The sequence below is a fragment of the Neolamprologus multifasciatus genome, chromosome 3 (assembly GCF_963576455.1).
Source record: "Neolamprologus multifasciatus chromosome 3, fNeoMul1.2, whole genome shotgun sequence".
Classification (NCBI taxonomy): Eukaryota; Metazoa; Chordata; class Actinopteri; order Cichliformes; family Cichlidae; genus Neolamprologus; species Neolamprologus multifasciatus.
The window spans coordinates 7010018-7028514 of record NC_140441.1 but is presented as its reverse complement, the minus strand read 5'-3'; the positions used below and the strand labels follow the sequence as shown (position 1 = coordinate 7028514).

Here is an 18497-nt window from a genome sequence, read left to right as displayed (position 1 = left end):
AAACCTATCAAATGATCTGGAATTAGTTGAGTTGGTTGCTAGCGCTGTGTCCATCTTTTATTTACAGTCTGTGCCCTGACCCCAAGCCTTGCTCCTCCAACTCTTCCAGGTCAGAACACCCCCACTGTCCCGATCCACCTCCCGGGAACCGGCCGCTTCATCCCTCCCCAGGAGTGCAAGCTCAAGTTCCCCTTTAAGAGTAACCCTGCCCACCGGCTGTCCTGGGGACCCGCTAGCGCCGCCCTGCAAGCTCTGGGTCTGGGCGAGGGAGGAGGAGGAGGAACTGATGCTGGTGAGCAGAAGGAGAACAGGGGAGGAGAAGCTACAGGTTCTCCCTCACCTCCGCCTCCTCCACAAGGTCAACTCCCTGGTCTCTTGCCCCTCCCCTTCCCAGCTCAGCCTCCTCGCATGCGCACCCCCAGCCCTCATCGTGCCTGGCAGCAGCGTAACCAGGGCAACCAGGGTGGCTACCACTACAACAACCAGGGCAACAACCAAAACCAGCAACGTCGTTACCGCCGAAACTCCCTGGACAGCTCGCCACAGGGCAACGGGAACTACGACAATGACCAGCACTTCAGCGGCGGTGGCAACGGTGGTCACCAGGGGCGACCAAGACAGAGGAGGGGGTTTTCCCCTGGGCCAGGAGGGGAGAGAGGAGGAGGAGGCAGAGGAGGAGGAGGAGGAGGAAGCAGAGACGGGGACAGAGACAGAGACAGAGACGGAGGCTTCCCTTATAATCAACGCCAGCACCATCAGTACCACCACCACCATCCCTACTACAACCCCCACAATGCACCATTCCAGCCTGGACCTCACCCTCACCCCCATTACCACAGCCTGCCGCGGTCAGGGGCCCCGGCCCTTCCTGCTGACATGCTACTGGGCATTGTGCCGCCGCCAGGGGTGTGGGCTTTCAACACTCCGCCCAGGATGAGGCGGCAGTTCAGCGCACCGGACCTCAAAAACAACAACAACAATAACAACAAGGAGACACCGATCTGACCTCTGACCTCCCGAACACGGAGGCTCCTGATTGACTGCGGGACATGGGGTGATCCTGATGCTGTAGAGAATCGGCTGAGAGTGTGGTTGTGTGTGCACGTGTGTGCATTTGAGCACTTTTACACACCCTGTATCCTCTGTCCTGCTGTGCGTGTGTTTGTGCGTGTGTTTGTGAAGCTTTTAGCTTAGCACAGGTGAGCTGTTAGCGACGCTGACGTGCAAACATTTAATTTCAATTTGTTTTGTTCTATTTTATGGAGTTTGTCGTTCTGTCAGACTTTGATCACGTAATGATTTAGCTTTTTTTTTCTTTTTTAAATTTCACCGATGGCTGATGTTCGGGCGTTGATCACTGTGTTAACGAGGTGCCTTAAATCCGACATGTCTGCTGGTGAAGCTAGTTTTGTTTTTAAAGATAAAGGACGTCAGTTAGCAGGGTGGTGTTTCTGTGTTTGATGAGGGGTTTTTTTTAGCTTTTAGTGCTAGCAGGTGAAGAATAGGTGAAATTGTGAGCTTAGCCTAGCCTACGCTGCATTCAAGTTCCATGGGAATTACAGATTGTACAGCTTGTTAAACTCACTTCAACCCTCAAACTGATAATTAGGAATTTAATCAGAAACAGTAAACTTGTATTTACATCTTCTCCCATGTGATTTGAATGCAGCATCGCTGAGTGCTACAAACCAAAGAAAGCGGCTGTGCGGCACTTGCCAGTCAGGGTAAAAGCGTCAGTGCAGGAATAATAAGTGCCAATGGGGCATTTGCAAAAACAGCAAAACAAAAATGGAGAAGTTGAGGGCGAGAGCGGCGAGTGTAAATGGGCCCCTGAGGAAGAAGAGGTGCAGAGAGGAAGTGTAGCAGGCGCTGCGCTTGTCTTACCTGTCAGATGTTTGTTTTTAAGAGCTGTGTGTGTATATTTGAAGTGTTAAATCTGATTTTTAAACACGTGAAATGTCCTGACGGTAGGTTCACCGTCTCTGGCAATCGTGGGAAATGCAAGTGATGCGTAACACATGATGATGTCCCAAGGTGGGAGTTGATGTTGGAGCTCAGAGACATAGTCATGAAGGGATGGATTCGTTTATGTAGGGCTAGATAAGCAAGGAATTCTGGGAGATGTATTGAGAAGGAGAAGGTTTTGAGGGAGAGAAGAAGCTGATATACAGTAAGCGTTTTGTTTTTGAAGAAGTAACAGACACTACAGCATGTCAGGTGTGATACAAGATTCCTGCTGTAAGGATGTGACACTTTTTACATTATATCCAATTGAAGAAGGATGGGAAAATTCACTGCTGCCTTCCTGGCGCGTAAGGATCCTGGAAATTGTGGCCTCCACCTGTTTCAGGTTGCTTTTAATTTCTTCTCTTTTTCAAACATGACATTTACACACACATATATTTGCTGGTGTTGTGTTCACTTCGCATCTTTAAGATAGGAAACAAATTTCCAGCTTCCTGCGTCACAGCGAACGCAGCGTTTTACGTGCGTTTTATTCGCACTGAATCAATGAAGACAAGTTTACTGCCAAGAGGGGCTGGGAGAGTTGGCGATACTGCGCACACTCCACCCACTCAAAGCAGAGGATTCTGGGAGTTAACAAGTGGAGCAACGATGAGCTCTGTGGCTTTTAAGGCTTTTTTCATAAAAAGATTAGAACCAACCAATGGCAGCGCTCCTTCCTGCTGCAAGACGGAGTCAGTGCCATGACGATGACGATAATTATGATGAAAATGAAATGATTGCAGTTGGCCTGAGAAACATGATGTCAGCAGAATCTCTGGAATTGACCAATCACAGGACAATCTCTAAACCTGCTTCCACTGCCGGGCCTGATGGCAAAATTAGTTTTTTGTTTTTTAATTATTATTTTTTATTTTTAGATTTTTTCCAGCTTGGGCCTCCGATTGGCTGTTTGTTTTTCATTTGTGTATCACATCATGTACTGCGTATTTTAACCAACCTCCATGTTTGACCTTTGGTTTATGATGTCATCAGTCATCATCACTTATTAATATAATTATCCTAAAGTTATACGTGTCATTAATATTTGGTTCTTGTGGATGCTGCTAAAGGGAGTTTCTTTGCCCTCACGCAAACCGTTGAGTTAGTGTATGTGTTTGTGTATGTTGAGTGTGTGTGTGTGTGTGTTGGGCGTCTGTTTGTGGGTTAACTTAGAATCAAACAGTAAAGTTTGTTTTACTTCATAAAGCTGATTTTAGTCATTATTCTTTTTCTTTGGTTAGTTTTGTTGTTTTTTGAGGTGGAATGGGGGAGGGACTTGGAGGGGGTGGGGTGTTGCCATAGCAGCCATGACTCAGCAGAATTCCAGAACATTCTAGAACTCCCCTCACTGACAGGCTGTGCCCATTCCTGCACCTCTGCTCTAATCATGACCTCAGAATCTGTGACATTACGGCGTGTTGCCGCTTCAGAACTCGAAACACGGATATGGATATGATGACATCATGGTGTAGCCCTCTTCCTGTTGGCCCAGACCCCCTCAGTTGCTTTTTTGTTATTGTTGTTGTTTTCTCTCTGTATGTGTTGGGTTGTCTTTTGTTGTTGTTTTGGTTGTATCAGGAACCAATCTCAGGCTCTACCTGCAGACAACATGATGGCAATAAACTGTCTCCAAGATTCAAAATAAGACTCACTTCTTGTGTTTTTATTGGGTCTTCATCCATGAAGGAGGGCTATGGAAGCTGAGAGGTGTCAGTGCACTCAAACAAACAAACAAAACAAAACATTAATGTGGGTGAAGTTTCCAGGACTGAGGGGAATGCTCAAGTGTCTTAAAACTGCATAATTTCTAGTGGCCTGCAGGGGGCATCTTCTGGTTGTTAAAAGATTTCCATGACAAAAATGAGCCTGCTGTTTACTGGTCCAGATCCACTGCCTGTTTGAGAAAATAACTTTTCCTATTAGTTTGTGGTAGTAAGTGAAAATTGTTAAGTAATAACCCAGAAGTTTAATTTATGGATGGCAACAATGTGTTTTTCCAGGGTGCAAACAAGCTTCCCCATTTAAGAGCTGCTTTAAATGAGTCCTAGAATAGAAATGATAACTCGGATAGAATAGAAACGACAAAGCAGAAAGTATTTTTTGTTGCAAAGATCACAAGCAAAAAGAGCTGTTCATTTATGCATTTTTTGTGTGCATAATGTGACGTAGAATTCATCTGTATGTTAATGATTTCCCCTTTAAGGCAATGTCACAATGGCAGTGGACTAAGCACAGTCGCTCTTAGGGGATTCCCAAGGGGGGTTTCAGACCAGATGTCATATAGAAATTTTCCACTGAATTCTGGATTTACATCAGGGTCTCTTCCCAGGTAGCACTTAATGCATTTATATGAATTTTAAAAAATGCAAGCTAATATAAAAACAAGATAACGGAACAGCAGTTGCCAGTCAGAAGCAGGAACCTTTACCTGGAAACAAAACACTAGTTTATATCAATGCAACTTTGTATTCTCTTGTAAAACAAGCTTTTTCAGGTGTATCTTCCAATCTGCAGTAGTGTTGCTTTGTTAGAAGTCAAATCCATGTGCTTTAAATTTGAGTCCCAAACTCACAAATTTTTTTTTTTTTTCATTTTAACTAAATTGAAGTCAATTCTATCAACCACTCCAGCTTTTCCTGTAGCTCCAGAAACTACCTGAGAATCTCTGTTCTCTGTTGTGAAACCAAAGGTTCCTTGGTTTACCCTGGGGTCTCTTCCTTTCCTGTCTGGAAAATCACCAATTGGAGGTGCCCAGGAGGCAACCAAACCACTTGGCCAAATCACCTCAACCTCACCTGCACCTCCGTGTGGTATCCTGGCTGTTTTCTTTGTGGACCAGGGAGGTGGACCCCATCCAGGAACGTTGGCGTTATGGATGCAGATCCAGCTTAGAAAGTTACAGGGTCAAGCTTGCTGAAGAGGCCATGTGAACAATGTTCATGTTCTTTAGCTCCCTGCAAAAATATGTTACATTTGGTTTGTTTGCTGACAGCATTTTTACCTATTTAATACTGCAGAATGGCCACTTCAGTTTTCTACAGCTTCAACTATTCATAGATTCACATAAATGAAGCGTAGTGTTATGAATACTGGTAAGGTTGGGTTGCCTCTATTTTAAAAACTCAATTTTCTCTGTTGCCAGGTTGACATGTCTTTGTTAAACTGTGTTAACAGCGGTCACAAAGTATCCTTCTACCCATTGAGCCATCATCTTTTCCTTGTCCAGCGTTGGGTATTCACAATGTCCTGACAACCTCAAATGGCACAATTTGACACTCAGGACGAGCAGCTCTACTCCGAGGCTACATCAGTACTGCCTTTGGGATCGATGTGAAGAAGACTTTCTCCTTTTCTTACATGGAGGAGATGGGGTTCATTGCAGCCATACACGGTGTTTATTCACTTTAGCAGATCCAACTTTACTTCAGCGAAGTTTCAAATGTAACACACCTTATTTTTTCACCCCGCATCAGTTGGATTTAACTGAAACAGAGACCGCTTGACTCAGCAGATTTCCTGCAGTAAGCCACACATCAGTGCTGGCAGCTCTGCTGTCAGAATGCTTCAGAACATCCTTATCGACTCTGGTTCACAACAGCAGGAAGTTTGAACATGCAAGTAAACATTATGCGAAACACTCAAAGAGGAAGCTGTCGAGAAGACTACATGAAAAAATCGAAACACACATGCCGTGAGGCTGGAGAGTCAAACATACACAATCTGTCAACTGAACAGTTATCACACTTCCTCCTTCAGCAGCTGTCAGTCAAAACACACACACACGTACACAGGAAGGGCACACTTCCTGTTCTACCAGGCATCTCCTCCTTCACTTTCTCCATCTCTTCTCTAAGACTGAGACACACCGACAGTCTCTGAGAGTCTCAGTGAAGATGCGGCACCTCCTCCTCCTTCTCATCCTCCTGTCCTGTGTTTCCATGGGAGTAGCAGTGGCCGGTTGCCACAGTGACCGGGACAAGGACCACTGGCCCAGGGAGAACTGCACAGCAGCCGGCTTCAGCGCCGTCCCAGTGGGGCTTGAACGTACGACAATGGTAATGCCACAAACCACAGGAAGTCAAGTGTGGAGGAAATAACTCAGTTTAATTTTTTTTAAAAACTGTGAGTGTGAAATTATATTTATAGTTTCATTCTGTAATTCAATTAAACCATTTTAAGACATCAAATTTAATTTAAACAAATTAGAATGATGATGAATGAGTTAAAAACATGTGACTAATAAACAAACATGTTTATTATGACAAACATAAATCCTTCGATTTATTTTTATTATTATTATTTTATTGTAATTGGCTTGATGTTGATCTTTAAAATGAAATTTCAGAATGAGCTGAGTTTAATTAATTTCTGCAGAGAAATGTCTTTCTTACAACTGCTTAAACTAGTAATATACTAATGATGACGAATTAACATTTAGTGAATAGAAAAGATACACCTGTAAATATTAATAATAATTTGATAAAGTAGAAAATGGACAAAGGACATGAATGAAAATTTAGGAAGTTGAACAAACTTTAAAAACCAGCAGCATTCTGTTACATTTGTTACACCAGTACATTATAAGTAGGTATTTTATTCGGTGAGCATATTTTACTTTCCCAATAAATACACAGGATTTACTAAAATGTAAAACCCAAATATTGAAGGCCTGCTTAATGTGACTTCATTTCTCGTAATTACAATATTTATGAAGAAATTCTTGTCTTGCTCTTTACTTTTTATTATCTTTGTTTTGACAAACTGACTATTTTGGATCTTTGTCAAGAAGCAAATGATTATCTGGGATTTGCAGACTTTCCGCTGTGACAACTGCAGCTAAGCCTGACAGCCAATATCAAAAACATTTAGCTAATCTCTCCATGCAGCTAGACAATTACCGTACCCTTACACAGCTAAACACTCTTTATTTTAACACATGCAGTGAGGAAAATGAGAAAATTTTGTTTAAAGTGTTGAAAAAAAAGTTTAAATCCCATAATGGATGAAGTGTTTGACTGACAGGAGGAGACCAAAGCGGAGACACAAATTTCCTGTTTAAGAGATGACACTTTACAGGAAACCACCACAGCTCTAAAGGCTTCCACATTTTCTGTCTATCTTTAGGTCCTGTTGTTTACCAGTAACCTGTTCTCCAGTCTGTCCTGGTCCTCCTTCCAGGTCTTCCCAGAGATCTATGAGATCGACCTCACAGGAAACAAGGTTTCTGTCTGCCTGCACAGTGGCCACAAAGTCAACAGTGGTTGTAAATGAATCTTAAAAAACATGAAGTTAGTCAGCTTCTAATACAAAGGGATGTTTTGTTCTCCAGGTTCCAGAGGTAACCCCGACTGCTAGTCCCATTCTCCCCACACTTAGTGTCCTCAGGCTGGGGTCAAACCGTCTGACCTCCCTCCCTGACGGCTCCTTCTCTGCCTGCCCAGGTCTGACTGGACTCTACCTGGAAAACAACGCTATCAACTCTCTGAGTGATCACACCTTTTCTGGACTCACTAAGCTGAAGGTCAGTATGTGCAAAAATCATAAAGGAGGTTTAGAAAATACAGACAGTCAGTGTCACCTCAACACTTGAGAATTGAAGGTAGTGAGAAACATAACTGATAAGATTCAAGAAGTAAGAGTGTAGCAAAGTGGTCTCCCTTTCATTATGGCCAAAACTTGATTGGACTTGAAGTCGTTCATTTCCACTCACCAGCTAATGTGTTAACCCTTTAAAGCCGGTCAGAGCGGGCACGCTCCGTTTTGCGTAACTATTTTTAAATCCCGGTAGCTCTGCAACCACGTAAGCTAGCGCAATACTTTTTTTTTGCATATGAAACCGGAGGAGTTGTACTTACATCTTATGCCATCAGCTTGTCCTCGGTCACAGTTTCCTTCCACATATAGCTGCAAAAACTGCATAAAAAGCACTTGCAGCAACAAAAACATAATATTCCAGAAACACGCTTTGCCGATCCGATCAGCTGTTTGTAACACTTCCTACGTCCATCAGCGTGAACTATCGCATGTCCGCCACGACCTGCCCTAAACCGGAAGTGACGTCATTTTGCGGAAATGTAGTTTTTTACCATCAGGGCCTCATGAGCTTATACTGGTGTTTTTAAAAGTTATGTTTGACTTTATGACTTTCTGTGTGGTTTCTGGGATGCTTAGGACTCATATTGCACTGCTGGAAATAGTTTATTTTGATGCATATGCTGTTTTTTTTGCAAATTTGCATTATAATATTTATTTTCATTTTTCCTGCAGTATATAAAAATTGGTGTATTTCAAAAATAAATCTATGAAGACACTTAAAATAAATTTCCTGTGGTGGGAAACTATTTTGTGCAACTTTTTTGTATTTACAGTTTTGAGGGATAAGCCTCTTAAATTTCTCTAACTAGAAATATATGTTAAAAAAAAACCAAAACAATTTTCAATTCTTTTGTAGTTTATTGCACTTTTTTGAAATTTATGTAATTACTATGCACTTAATACAGACATATTATTAAAATCTAGGCTATAATGGTTGTATTGATGTATATCAACTTGAAATGCTCCCAAAAATGGCACTACAACATGTAAAAATATAATATAAGCTCTGGCGGACTTGGTTCTATGGTAGGTCTTAAAGGGTTAAATACACACATTCAACTGCTTGTTAATATAATTATAGAATCAGCCAATCACATGGCAGAAACTTGATCCATTTAGATCTGTATGGTCAGAATCGGCAAAATCAGCACGATAACATGCCATGTCTCAAGTCTCAGATCATCTCAAGCTGGTTCCTTGAACATGTGAATGAGTTCTTTCTACTCATATGGTCCCCACTGTCATCATATGTAATGCCAGTAGAGACTCTTTGGGATGTATTGGAACTGGAGAGTCACCTCATGGATAAACAGCTGAGAAATCTGCAGCAACTGCGTGATGCTCTCTTTTTAATTGGACCAAAATCTCTGAGGAATGTTTCCAGAACCTTGTTGAATCCATGCCATGAAGAATTAAAGCAACTCTGAAGGCAAAATGTGATATAAGAGGTGTACAAAGTATAAAATTGATCTCTGGTGTGAGTGTCCACGTGTGGATTATTTTCTTTTAAATAAACTTTTTGCGTATTTAGACTCAAACCAGTAGAAAGTGCATTCATGTAAATTAATAAACAGAAGAAAATTGAGCAAGTAGATTTTTTGTGGTTCAGGTGCATCAATCAGCTGATTTTTTAAAAAAAAAATTTGTATTTCAGTAGCTTCAATGTCACATTTTTTTTCTTTATTTCCCTCTAGACCCTGGATCTGTCATCTAATCACATCAAGGTGCTTCCTCAAAGTATGCTTCACCCCCTCCCAACCATAGAAACTCTCTACCTGGAGAATAACAAGGTGGGAAATACACACCAAGGAGTATGTGATGTGAATACAAGTTTAAACCTTCTCTCAGCTGCATCCACTCATGGCACAGCAGTTATTTGTTTCTAAAACTGTTAAAGTTTCTGTTCCATTACAGATCAGCGTGATGCCCGATGAATGGTTCAGCCAAAAGGAGGACGTACCTTATCTCTACCTCTCAGCCAATCCCTGGTCATGCACCTGCTCCCTTGGTTATTTGCGCAGGTACCTTGATGACTATGAATTCAACGTCTATGTGCGGGATGGTCCCGAAATCAAGTTGGATGTAGAAAGCGTGGTATGTACTACAAACAGAAAAATTAAAAAATACAGACACATCTAAAAGAACACAAAGACTGTGGGCATTTTTGGTTCTGCACAGCTGCTATTAACTTTTTAACATCCAACAAGTCACTGGTAAACCACTTAGGGTTTAGGTTATAGAGGCTACTAAACAGTTTCTGAAACTTACCTTTCAAATAAAGCTGCTCACATTTTGGCCTTACAGTTTTTTCTGTTAGGACATTTCTATATAAAGATGTGTTTGAGTGTGGTGGGGTCATCGGTAATGGTGGAGATTATATATATTAAAACTATACCTGAAGTATTTGTAAATGGTCGCTGTCTTTTTAGGTGTGTGACTCTCCCCAGCAGCACAAAGGTACACCTGTAACAAGTCTGGAAGAATCCGATCTGTGTTCAGCATCTCGTGAACGAGGAGATTTCTACCAGCCAATTACGCTGTACTCTTTTCATCCATCAACCTCTCATCCAGACCCAGCTCCTTCTACTTCTTCTCCTCTCGATTCTACAACATTTGTAGATTTATACACAATGCAAGCAGCAATCACAAGTTCCTGGTATGAAGTTATCACCAGCTTTATTGAATGGTCAGAGTATCCACACAAAGAGATAACAACAGTAGCATCAGTTGGGTTTCATGACTTGACCACTCATTCTACTACTGCCAGACATTTGACTAAAACTCAAACAACACCTGTTGAAACAACCACAACTATTGCTGTAACTACAACACTTCCAACAACAACAATGAAAATAGTCACAACCACCACCACTGAGGCTACCACAGCCTCTGAGGCACTCACCACCACTAAATCCAGCCCCGATGAAAAACAGGAACGTGAAAAACCTATTTCTTCCCGGCCTGCAGGGGTGTTCTGCATTTGGCTGTTTGCGGGGTTCCTGGTGCTCTGTGTGGCATCAGCTGCATGTATATTGGCAACTCTAGCTAGTATGGTCATCTGGTACAGGAGAGTGTATAAGCCTCTATGTTTGCGGTTAGCGAGGAGAAGAGGAGGAAGTGAAGGACTGATGCTGTTAACATACAACAGGGTGGAAGGGAAGGGAGTGGGAGGTGAAGGAGTAATGGCGCTTTATCGCTCTGTTCTTTTGGTCCACAGAGAGGCAGGGGAAGGTATGCAAAGCAAAGATGTAGGTGAAGGAGGGGAAGGAGACAGGAAACAAGGGCAGCTTGTCATTCTAAAACCCACAGGTGGAGGAGCAACAAGGGAGGAAGAAGGAGAAAGAGATGGGAAGGAGGAGCGAGCAGTATATAAGAAGACTTTGTACCGTCTGTTAAGCAAAGAGGAGGAGATAGAGGGATGGAGGGATGTGGTGGAGGAGTGCAGAGTGTCTGAAGAAGATGGAGGTCAAAAAGGATATCGGGGGATAGAAAGAGAGAGGAGCAGAGGTGGAGAAGGAGTGTCCAAAAAGCGCTACAGTGTGATTCTGAGGGAGGAGAGACAGGATGTGGGGGGCGGTAAAGAAGAGCTGGACTGGGTGGTGGGAGGGTGGGAAGTGAAACGAGGAGGGGCGGAGACAGAAGAAGAGCCAAGGAGCAGCTGGGGGGAGTGGCTGGCACACTATTTACCCAGCATGCCGTGGGGAGTTACCACTCCTCCTGAGGCCGAGGCAGCCCTCTGATGTCATCGGTGGAAAAGAACCTCTAGTGCTTTGAAAAACTTGTATGCTAAATCAACTGATACTTGAAGTATTCAAGTTTTTATTCACTTTCAGTCCCCTTCTGCACTCCTGTAGCTCAGTCCAAGTCTTACGTTCATTTTTCAGGTCTTCAGTGTGCATTTTTATGCTGATGACACCATCTTTTTCTGCCATCTGACTAAAAATACTCAAAGAAGGCTTCACTAAAGAGGACAGGTTTGGATTACCTGCAGACCCTGTTAATTTAAAACCACCAACAAATAGCGCTGAGTTTCCTTATCCAGTCAAACTTAATAAATACTTATTATTTGACTAGCAAGCAAAAAGACCTACAGATCTCATGCTAAACATTAACCTCACCTTGCTTAAAAAGAACAGCTTGATTCATCTTTAAATCATTATTATACAATTCACTTTACTGTTGCCAAAATGAGAAATTAATTAGAGATGTCAAAGATACAAAGAAAAGGGTCAAATGAGGTTCAAAAGTGAAAGCTCAGTAGATGAAAAGCACTTTGACGTTATTTGAATGTCATTTTAATGAATATGTATTTGTACAACTGCAACTTGAGCCATAACATACATACAGTACAGTAATATACTGTTGAACAAATCACCATACCATTTATCATCATGGTAAAATTGTTAGAGACTATAACCTCCAGGCCAATAAAGATAAGCTCACCATGTCCACAAGATGGAATAAAAGTCCTTTAACATGTGAACATTGCATCGCCGTCTGACCACAGGAGCTATCAAATATTGATGTAATCTACTGAAAAGAATGAAAATAATTCAGAAATAAAAATACATAAAAATGTTATGCAATTGTTATGTATACACGACTTCAGAATTGTTTATTTGTCTTAAAATTATGTAATAAAGACATAATGTTGTGGTTTAAAAGTGACCTTTATTTAGTCTGAGATCTTATGGCTGTATGAGAGCAAACGTAGCTTTGAAACTGGGTCAACTACTCAGCGGTATCGGTGATTTCCAGTTTGTTGTTGCTGCTGTTTAAAAGCATTACAAAATTGCACAAGACCACCAGATTCAGCCCTATAATTTTTGTAAAGGGATAATATTGTCATCAATGTCCTCCAGAATGTATCAGCAGTCCTGTTTGGTCTTTTATGAAGCCTTATTTTTTTTAGGTTATCAAGATCTTTATCATCTTTAGTGAAGTCAGAGCTGAAACATATGAAATCAGACATTAGAGTGGAGAACATATATAAAGCTGTTGCTGCTGTTGTGCTGTTGGCGCTATATAAATAAAATTGAAAAAAGAAAAAGAAAAAAGGAAGAAGAAGAGTTTCTCTCCACAGTGAACATTCAGAGTATGTTGGATGTGTGGAAAGCTTCCTCACATTGGTCTCAGCTGTAGGGTTTGAACACATAGTTAATTCGTTCTCTTTGCATTCAGAACATTTGCTGGTGTTTCTGGGGTTTCTCTGCAGTGTAATGCTTTCAGTAGCCGCCTGTGACTTTTTCATAGTGCAGATGTAAGTAAAGCTGTACCGTTTTTGAGCAACTTTTTACAGTTTGTCTGCTACCTAATGCACAGTTACCATCCCAGAGAGAGACAGAGAGGAAAAACTCATCAATGTGGGAGATCTAGAAAGATGTAAGAAGGACAGGATAAGAGTGGAAGACGAGAGTTTATTTTTAAAATGAACTACTCAGTGACATCTGATGAAGTGGATTCTTTATTTATTTTTTTGTGCAGTATCTTGTAAAATAACTTCTTCCAAGTTTTGGCGATCGTGGAACAAAGTAAAATAAGAAACTAGTCGGATTTCTTCACTTGCAGAAAAGATCTGCAAGTAAAGAAAAGATTGTTGTTTCTGGTACCAGTTTCAAGTGAGGATGCCTGAGCTTTGACAAAATAGCAATATCTGATACCTCGATTTATAAGGATATATTTTACATTTGTATCTTTCTTTTTTTTAAGTTTAATCTTATAAATTAATGACTTAAATAATATACAAATATAAGATTAATAATGAACAGATAGCAGTTATGGTTTGTAACAGTAAATTAATATTTACTAAAAGTCAGAGTCAGTTTTTTAGCATTGGTTATGGGCAGGAGGAGTGAAGGCGCCTTATTGATGGGGCCGCCCAAACTTTAGGATTACCCCTGGTGACAGATTGCCCACAGATGGTGTGAGAGAGTGGGGGAAAGAGCAAACGAAAGCCTAATCTGTTCCACCGACTCATGTCTAACGCAAAGATCTCGACACTAAAGTGTGGGGGAGTAAGAGCAGACGACAGGAAAGACTCTACAGCCACATCTTTACGCTCACACTCTCACCGAGAGAAACTTTGTTTTTGATATTTGCCTTTTACCTGATGATCAGTCAGACACGTTAGAGTCGGTCCCTCCGTCTCTGTTTGAGTGGCAGCGATGGAGGAAGTCCGGAGAAAAAAACCCGTCTGATTTTAAGAAGAAAAAGCCTGAATTATCTCAGTAAAACCCGTGTCCGGTAAAATGTAATAAACATGCAATCACACAATGTTTTTATCTCATTTTCTTCACATTAGCATGTACCCATGTGCCAACTACTTTAAGGCTAACGAGAGATCAGGTCACGTGACTGGATTTTGATAAGTATTTTATTCAAACAATGTGTCATCAGTATCATAGTATCACACCAGAAAACACCGTAAAAGAAAACAAACATGATTTATGCTTGGCGTAAGTTACTGACCTCTACACTGCTTTATTTGGATTTTTATTTGAAAATCTGCAAAATAAGAAGTACGAAAAGCTTTAAAATTCATGTTTTGGAGTAAAGATGGGGACGAAATTCCCATCCAATGTTTAGAAAGCAGCAGAATATAGAAGTACTTTGATCAAAGTACAAGTACATTAAAAGTGTACTTTAGTAGTAGAGTAAATAAGCTACGTTCTACCTCTAACAGCAAACCTACCTTTGCTGACTTTTTCAGACATACTCAGGATGATCTGTGAGGAAGTCAGATGGTGTTCAGTTCATGAAAATAAGTCAGGAAGTCAGAGGCCCCGATTATGAAGCCTGATAATGGGTTTAATATTTACTGCCCAGAGGATCCCTGCAAACTTCAACAAGACTTCAGAACTAGATATTTCAAGGATCTTTAAAATCTGATCTGGTAGTTTTCATGTTTGTTAGTTTTCATGTGTAAACAGGCTGTTTCAAAATTTCAGCAAAACTAAAAATGGCAGCAAAAATGATAAAAAACCTTCACAGTCAGCATCCTGATCCACGGGCAGCTTTTTAAGAAGCCGCCGAAGACCAGCAGACTGCATCAGCACTGAAACTCAGGGAGCCAAATAAGAGAGAGCAGCAGATCCTCTGCTTTTACACGAGTCCCAGAAATATCACTGCTCGCTGTCACACGCATTCCTGACTGTCTGCAAAGCTTCTTATTTCAGCTTGTCGAATGGGCTGAAACTGTTGTGACAAAAAGATCAGCCGACCCTCCTTCTCTGAATGAATCAGAGGTTTGAGCATGTCACACAGGCAGTGAGTCATTTTCTCATATTCACTGAGTCTCAGAGCCTCCTGTTGATCAGCTTTGGCTGCAGATATGAAGCTTAAAGAGAAGTGATGTGCTGCAAACAGGAAGCTGAACAGGAAATGGAAAAAACTCAGATGGTTTCCTGAGTCTGACATTTATAAAGATGCTCTGTTGTACTGCTGCACTTTGAGACGATTTCCTATTAAATAACAAGAAGAAATCGAGAAAATTGTTGTGTGAAAATCAAATCTCAGAAAGGTAAGAAATGACAGTAAAAAGGAGCTCAGTTAAAGGGGAAATAGAGAAATATGAAATGAAGAAAAAGCCAAAGATTGTGTGGTTTTGGTCCATAAGAGGAGAACACGAGACTGAGAATAGCACACAAATAATTCATTTGTTTTGCTTCTAAATAAAAACATTTAAAGGTAAATGTGGTGGTGAGATCTTTAATTTCTAATTTTTTTGTAGTCAAAGTTCACACTTATTCTCAGCAGTGATATTAAATACACTAACAGCATTTACAGTCTATAGGCCCAGTTTGGTTCCAACCCCCCATCAATTTTCTCTTAAATCGCCCGTTTTCGATTGCAGGAGGATTTCTACAAGTTTGCCTGTAAAAGACTTTTCATTCTTACCAAACGAGGAACGAAGACTCAGACTCGACTGAATCCCTCGTCTGAAAACTGGCTCACTTCTTCCTAAAGGTGGAACAGAAACAGCCTCAAACTCTGAGATGGCTTTTTCCTCGTCTCTCAGCAGCCTCAGAGACTCCAGGCGAGCGTCTGAGTCGATCTTCGTGGTAAAACTGAAAACTCAAACACCTCGCTGTTTGAGGTTTGGTTCAGGTCGCTGCAACTTCCTGTTGTCAGACTCGGTCTTAACGTACAGGAAGCAGAATGAGAAAAAAAACACGTGAACAGCAGGCTCAGCTTGTCGTTCTCAGCGGGCTGTTCATCGGAAAGGAACGAGCACAGTGTTCACACGCTGGTGGGTGTTTCTTCAAAGTCTTCAGACGTGGAGGTTTTCACAGCTTCTTTTTAATTTCCCACGAACGCTTCGACCAGAGCTTTAGGACGTACAAATATGCATCACCATCGCACCACAAACCTTCATTTCTGTTATTTCTTCGTTTAAAGATGAGCAGGAAGGAAAAGCCGCAGGTTGATCTCCCTCACTTTGTCTCTCAGAGCCACGAATACCTGCTTCCTTCTTTCTCTTTTTCTTTCTCATGGAGTGGATTTTTCAGCAGTTTCATGCAGCAGATTTCTGGTCGCATCACCCCACAAACCCACTGGCACTCTCAGTTTCACCCAGAGAGTCACACAGACACACTTTATTCACATGCTCTAATTTAGCTGTAAATACACGTCTCACACATGGTTCATGCTTCATCAGCCAGACATTAAAGTGAAAACCAGGCTGGTTTAAAACTTGGGGCTGCGCATTTTACACGTGGACCGCTCACATCTCCTTTTTCTTATCATCGCTGTCTTGCGTTCATGCATAAAGTTGTAAAAGGGAAACGTATTCTCAGAATCCAGCCCACTGAGAATAAACAAAATTACGTATTTAACTTCTGATTATGATGTTGAACCTGATGTATCTCTGATGTTTTTTCATGTCAGTTTAACCCAGTGCACACTAATCTGTCAGTTTGTATGTGGTGAAGTTGGAGATAATAAAGAAGTGAAGGACTCGAAGGAGCTCGGTGCTTGGAGAATCAGCCTGCTTTCACTCTCCTCTGGTTCATTATGTGATGGTGGATGTTGGTGATGTGGGTCTGTGACAAGAAAAGCTTGGATACTTCACAGGAGAACCATGAAAAACACTGTTTCAGTTCAGAGGCTGTGATTTTAAAGGAAGGAGTAAGAAGAAAGATGTTTGTCACATCAGGTGCTCATTTGTCCTCCTGCTGCAGAGATGATCCAGTGTAACTCTGGACAGAAACGTTTCGTCATCACCAAAGTGACTTCTTCTGTCTTACAGAAGTAAAACTCCAAAATAAAACAGGAAACATACCAAAGACAAATTTTTTACAACAAAAATAATCAATTCAAAATACCATGTCAGGGCTTACCAGAGCACCTATGATGCACGATGTAGAGGTGTAGCATTTGTGACATCTGTCTGTGTTGTGAATTTAATTCAAAGTGTCCCTAAATATAGCACTTTTACATCTGAAAACTTGAAATAAAGCTCTAGTTGTGTTTTAACACAACTAATTATGATGAAGCTGTGTCAAAAGTCATATTTAATTGATATCAAGACATTATCAGTAATCTGGCAATCTAGTCGTGGACAGGAGGATGGAGGAGACGAGGAGGCTTAAAACATGAGAAGAGCTCAGTAGGGAAATTAATGATATGCACAACAGGAAATAAGAAAGGGGGAAAGAAGAAACAAGCAGAGAGGGAGGAGTCATCACACTGAGGAAGCATCACTGATGATCTGCTTGTATCCATGTTAGTGTTTAAAGTGCAACATCTCCCTCTAGTGGCCAAATATAAACCATGTGTGAGGATGGTGTTAATGTAAATGTGAATCATAGTGTTCCAGTCAGTCATCAGCAGAGATGGGCAGTAATGCGTTATAAGTAATGTGTAACTGTAACCGGAGTGTCTCGTGACGATGATGTATGAGCATGCTACCTTCGTGGCAGCAGCAGACATGTGCAGATCAACAATGGATAATATGGAGTGCAGGAGAAAGTACGACCATGCAGCGTTTAAGAGACTGAATGCACTTCTTGAATTAAGTTAGAAACAGTGTTGGAGTCGTGTTCAGAATTACACATTACTTGTTACTATTCTTAAAAATAACACACTATTTTGACCTATAATTACTAGCTGGAGAAAGTAATTTGTGACAATACTCGTTACATTACGTTCTGTTTCTGAAACGCATTATGTCATAATTACCAGTTAATTAGATTCCCATCAACAAACCATATACTACCGCACATCTCTATTCTAATGAGGACACAAACGTGATCTTTTAGTTTTTAGGTACAAAGCCGAGAGCACAAAGCAACGATTCTACTGTAGATACGCGAACAGGTAGAAACAGAGGCTTCAAGACTAACTGTTCATCGCTGCTTTACTGTCTTTCAAATATTAAAATAAATAAAAACTCCATTCTCGAATATCAGATTCTCCTTTATTGTACTGATATTGAAAAGTCTGTTAACTTAGTCACCATTTTTGTGCCTTCTTTCCAGTTTTCACATAAACCTAATTAATATAGCAGCGCTTTCAAAATCTTTTGCACCGCTTTTAAGAAATGTGCTTTTAATAATAAACTGCTGAACGCTGATTGTCCTGCGATACCGCTGCTTTAAGACGCTTTCACTGTGTTTTGTCCTCCTTTGTAAAATGAGCGGAATCAGTGTACATATTCGTGCTCTAATTGGTCAGAGTTAATAACCAGCTTCGTGTGACGCCTATCTCAATTTTAGGATGACTCCAGATGACAGAGAGACAGGCTGGGCGTGCCGAACTCACTCAGCACAAGGATCTGTGCTCACAGTCAAAGATTTTCAGCTTTATTTCAACTTTAATCACATTTGAAACTCTGTTATTCACTGCAAATACTAACACCGAGTCGGATTAAAACTATACACGATAATTGGATTAAA

General features: G+C 41.1%; 2 protein-coding genes across 2 annotated transcripts in view; both read left to right on the top strand.

Annotated features, from left to right (window-relative positions):
* Nucleotides 1-3652, top strand: part of LOC146521321 (kinesin-like protein KIF1C) — a 35433-nt gene extending 31781 nt beyond the window's left edge. The window contains exon 28 of the mRNA XM_085154916.1: nucleotides 110-3652. Coding sequence (XP_085011042.1) covers nucleotides 110-1005 — 896 coding nt within the window. The 3' untranslated portion in view covers nucleotides 1006-3652. The remainder of the gene's footprint in view (nucleotides 1-109) is intronic.
* Nucleotides 3653-5813: 2161 nt separating this feature from the next.
* Nucleotides 5814-12266, top strand: gp1ba (glycoprotein Ib platelet subunit alpha). Its single transcript, XM_085154963.1, has 6 exons — nucleotides 5814-6062; nucleotides 7132-7227; nucleotides 7337-7528; nucleotides 9297-9392; nucleotides 9517-9696; nucleotides 10032-12266. Exons 1-6 carry the CDS (start codon nucleotides 5901-5903, stop codon nucleotides 11340-11342), a joined length of 2037 nt encoding a protein of 678 aa, XP_085011089.1. The 5' UTR covers nucleotides 5814-5900; the 3' UTR covers nucleotides 11343-12266.
* Nucleotides 12267-18497: the final 6231 nt, after the last annotated feature.

Excerpts from the sequence above, each read along its gene's own strand:
- gp1ba (XM_085154963.1), top strand. The coding sequence starts at position 5,901 with ATGCGGCACCTCCTCCTCCTTCTCATCCTCCTGTCCTGTGTTTCCATG. Across the intron at positions 7,228-7,336 it reads TCGACCTCACAGGAAACAAG|GTTCCAGAGGTAACCCCGAC; the intron begins GTTTCTGTCTGC and ends TTTGTTCTCCAG. Across the intron at positions 9,393-9,516 it reads TCTACCTGGAGAATAACAAG|ATCAGCGTGATGCCCGATGA; the intron begins GTGGGAAATACA and ends GTTCCATTACAG.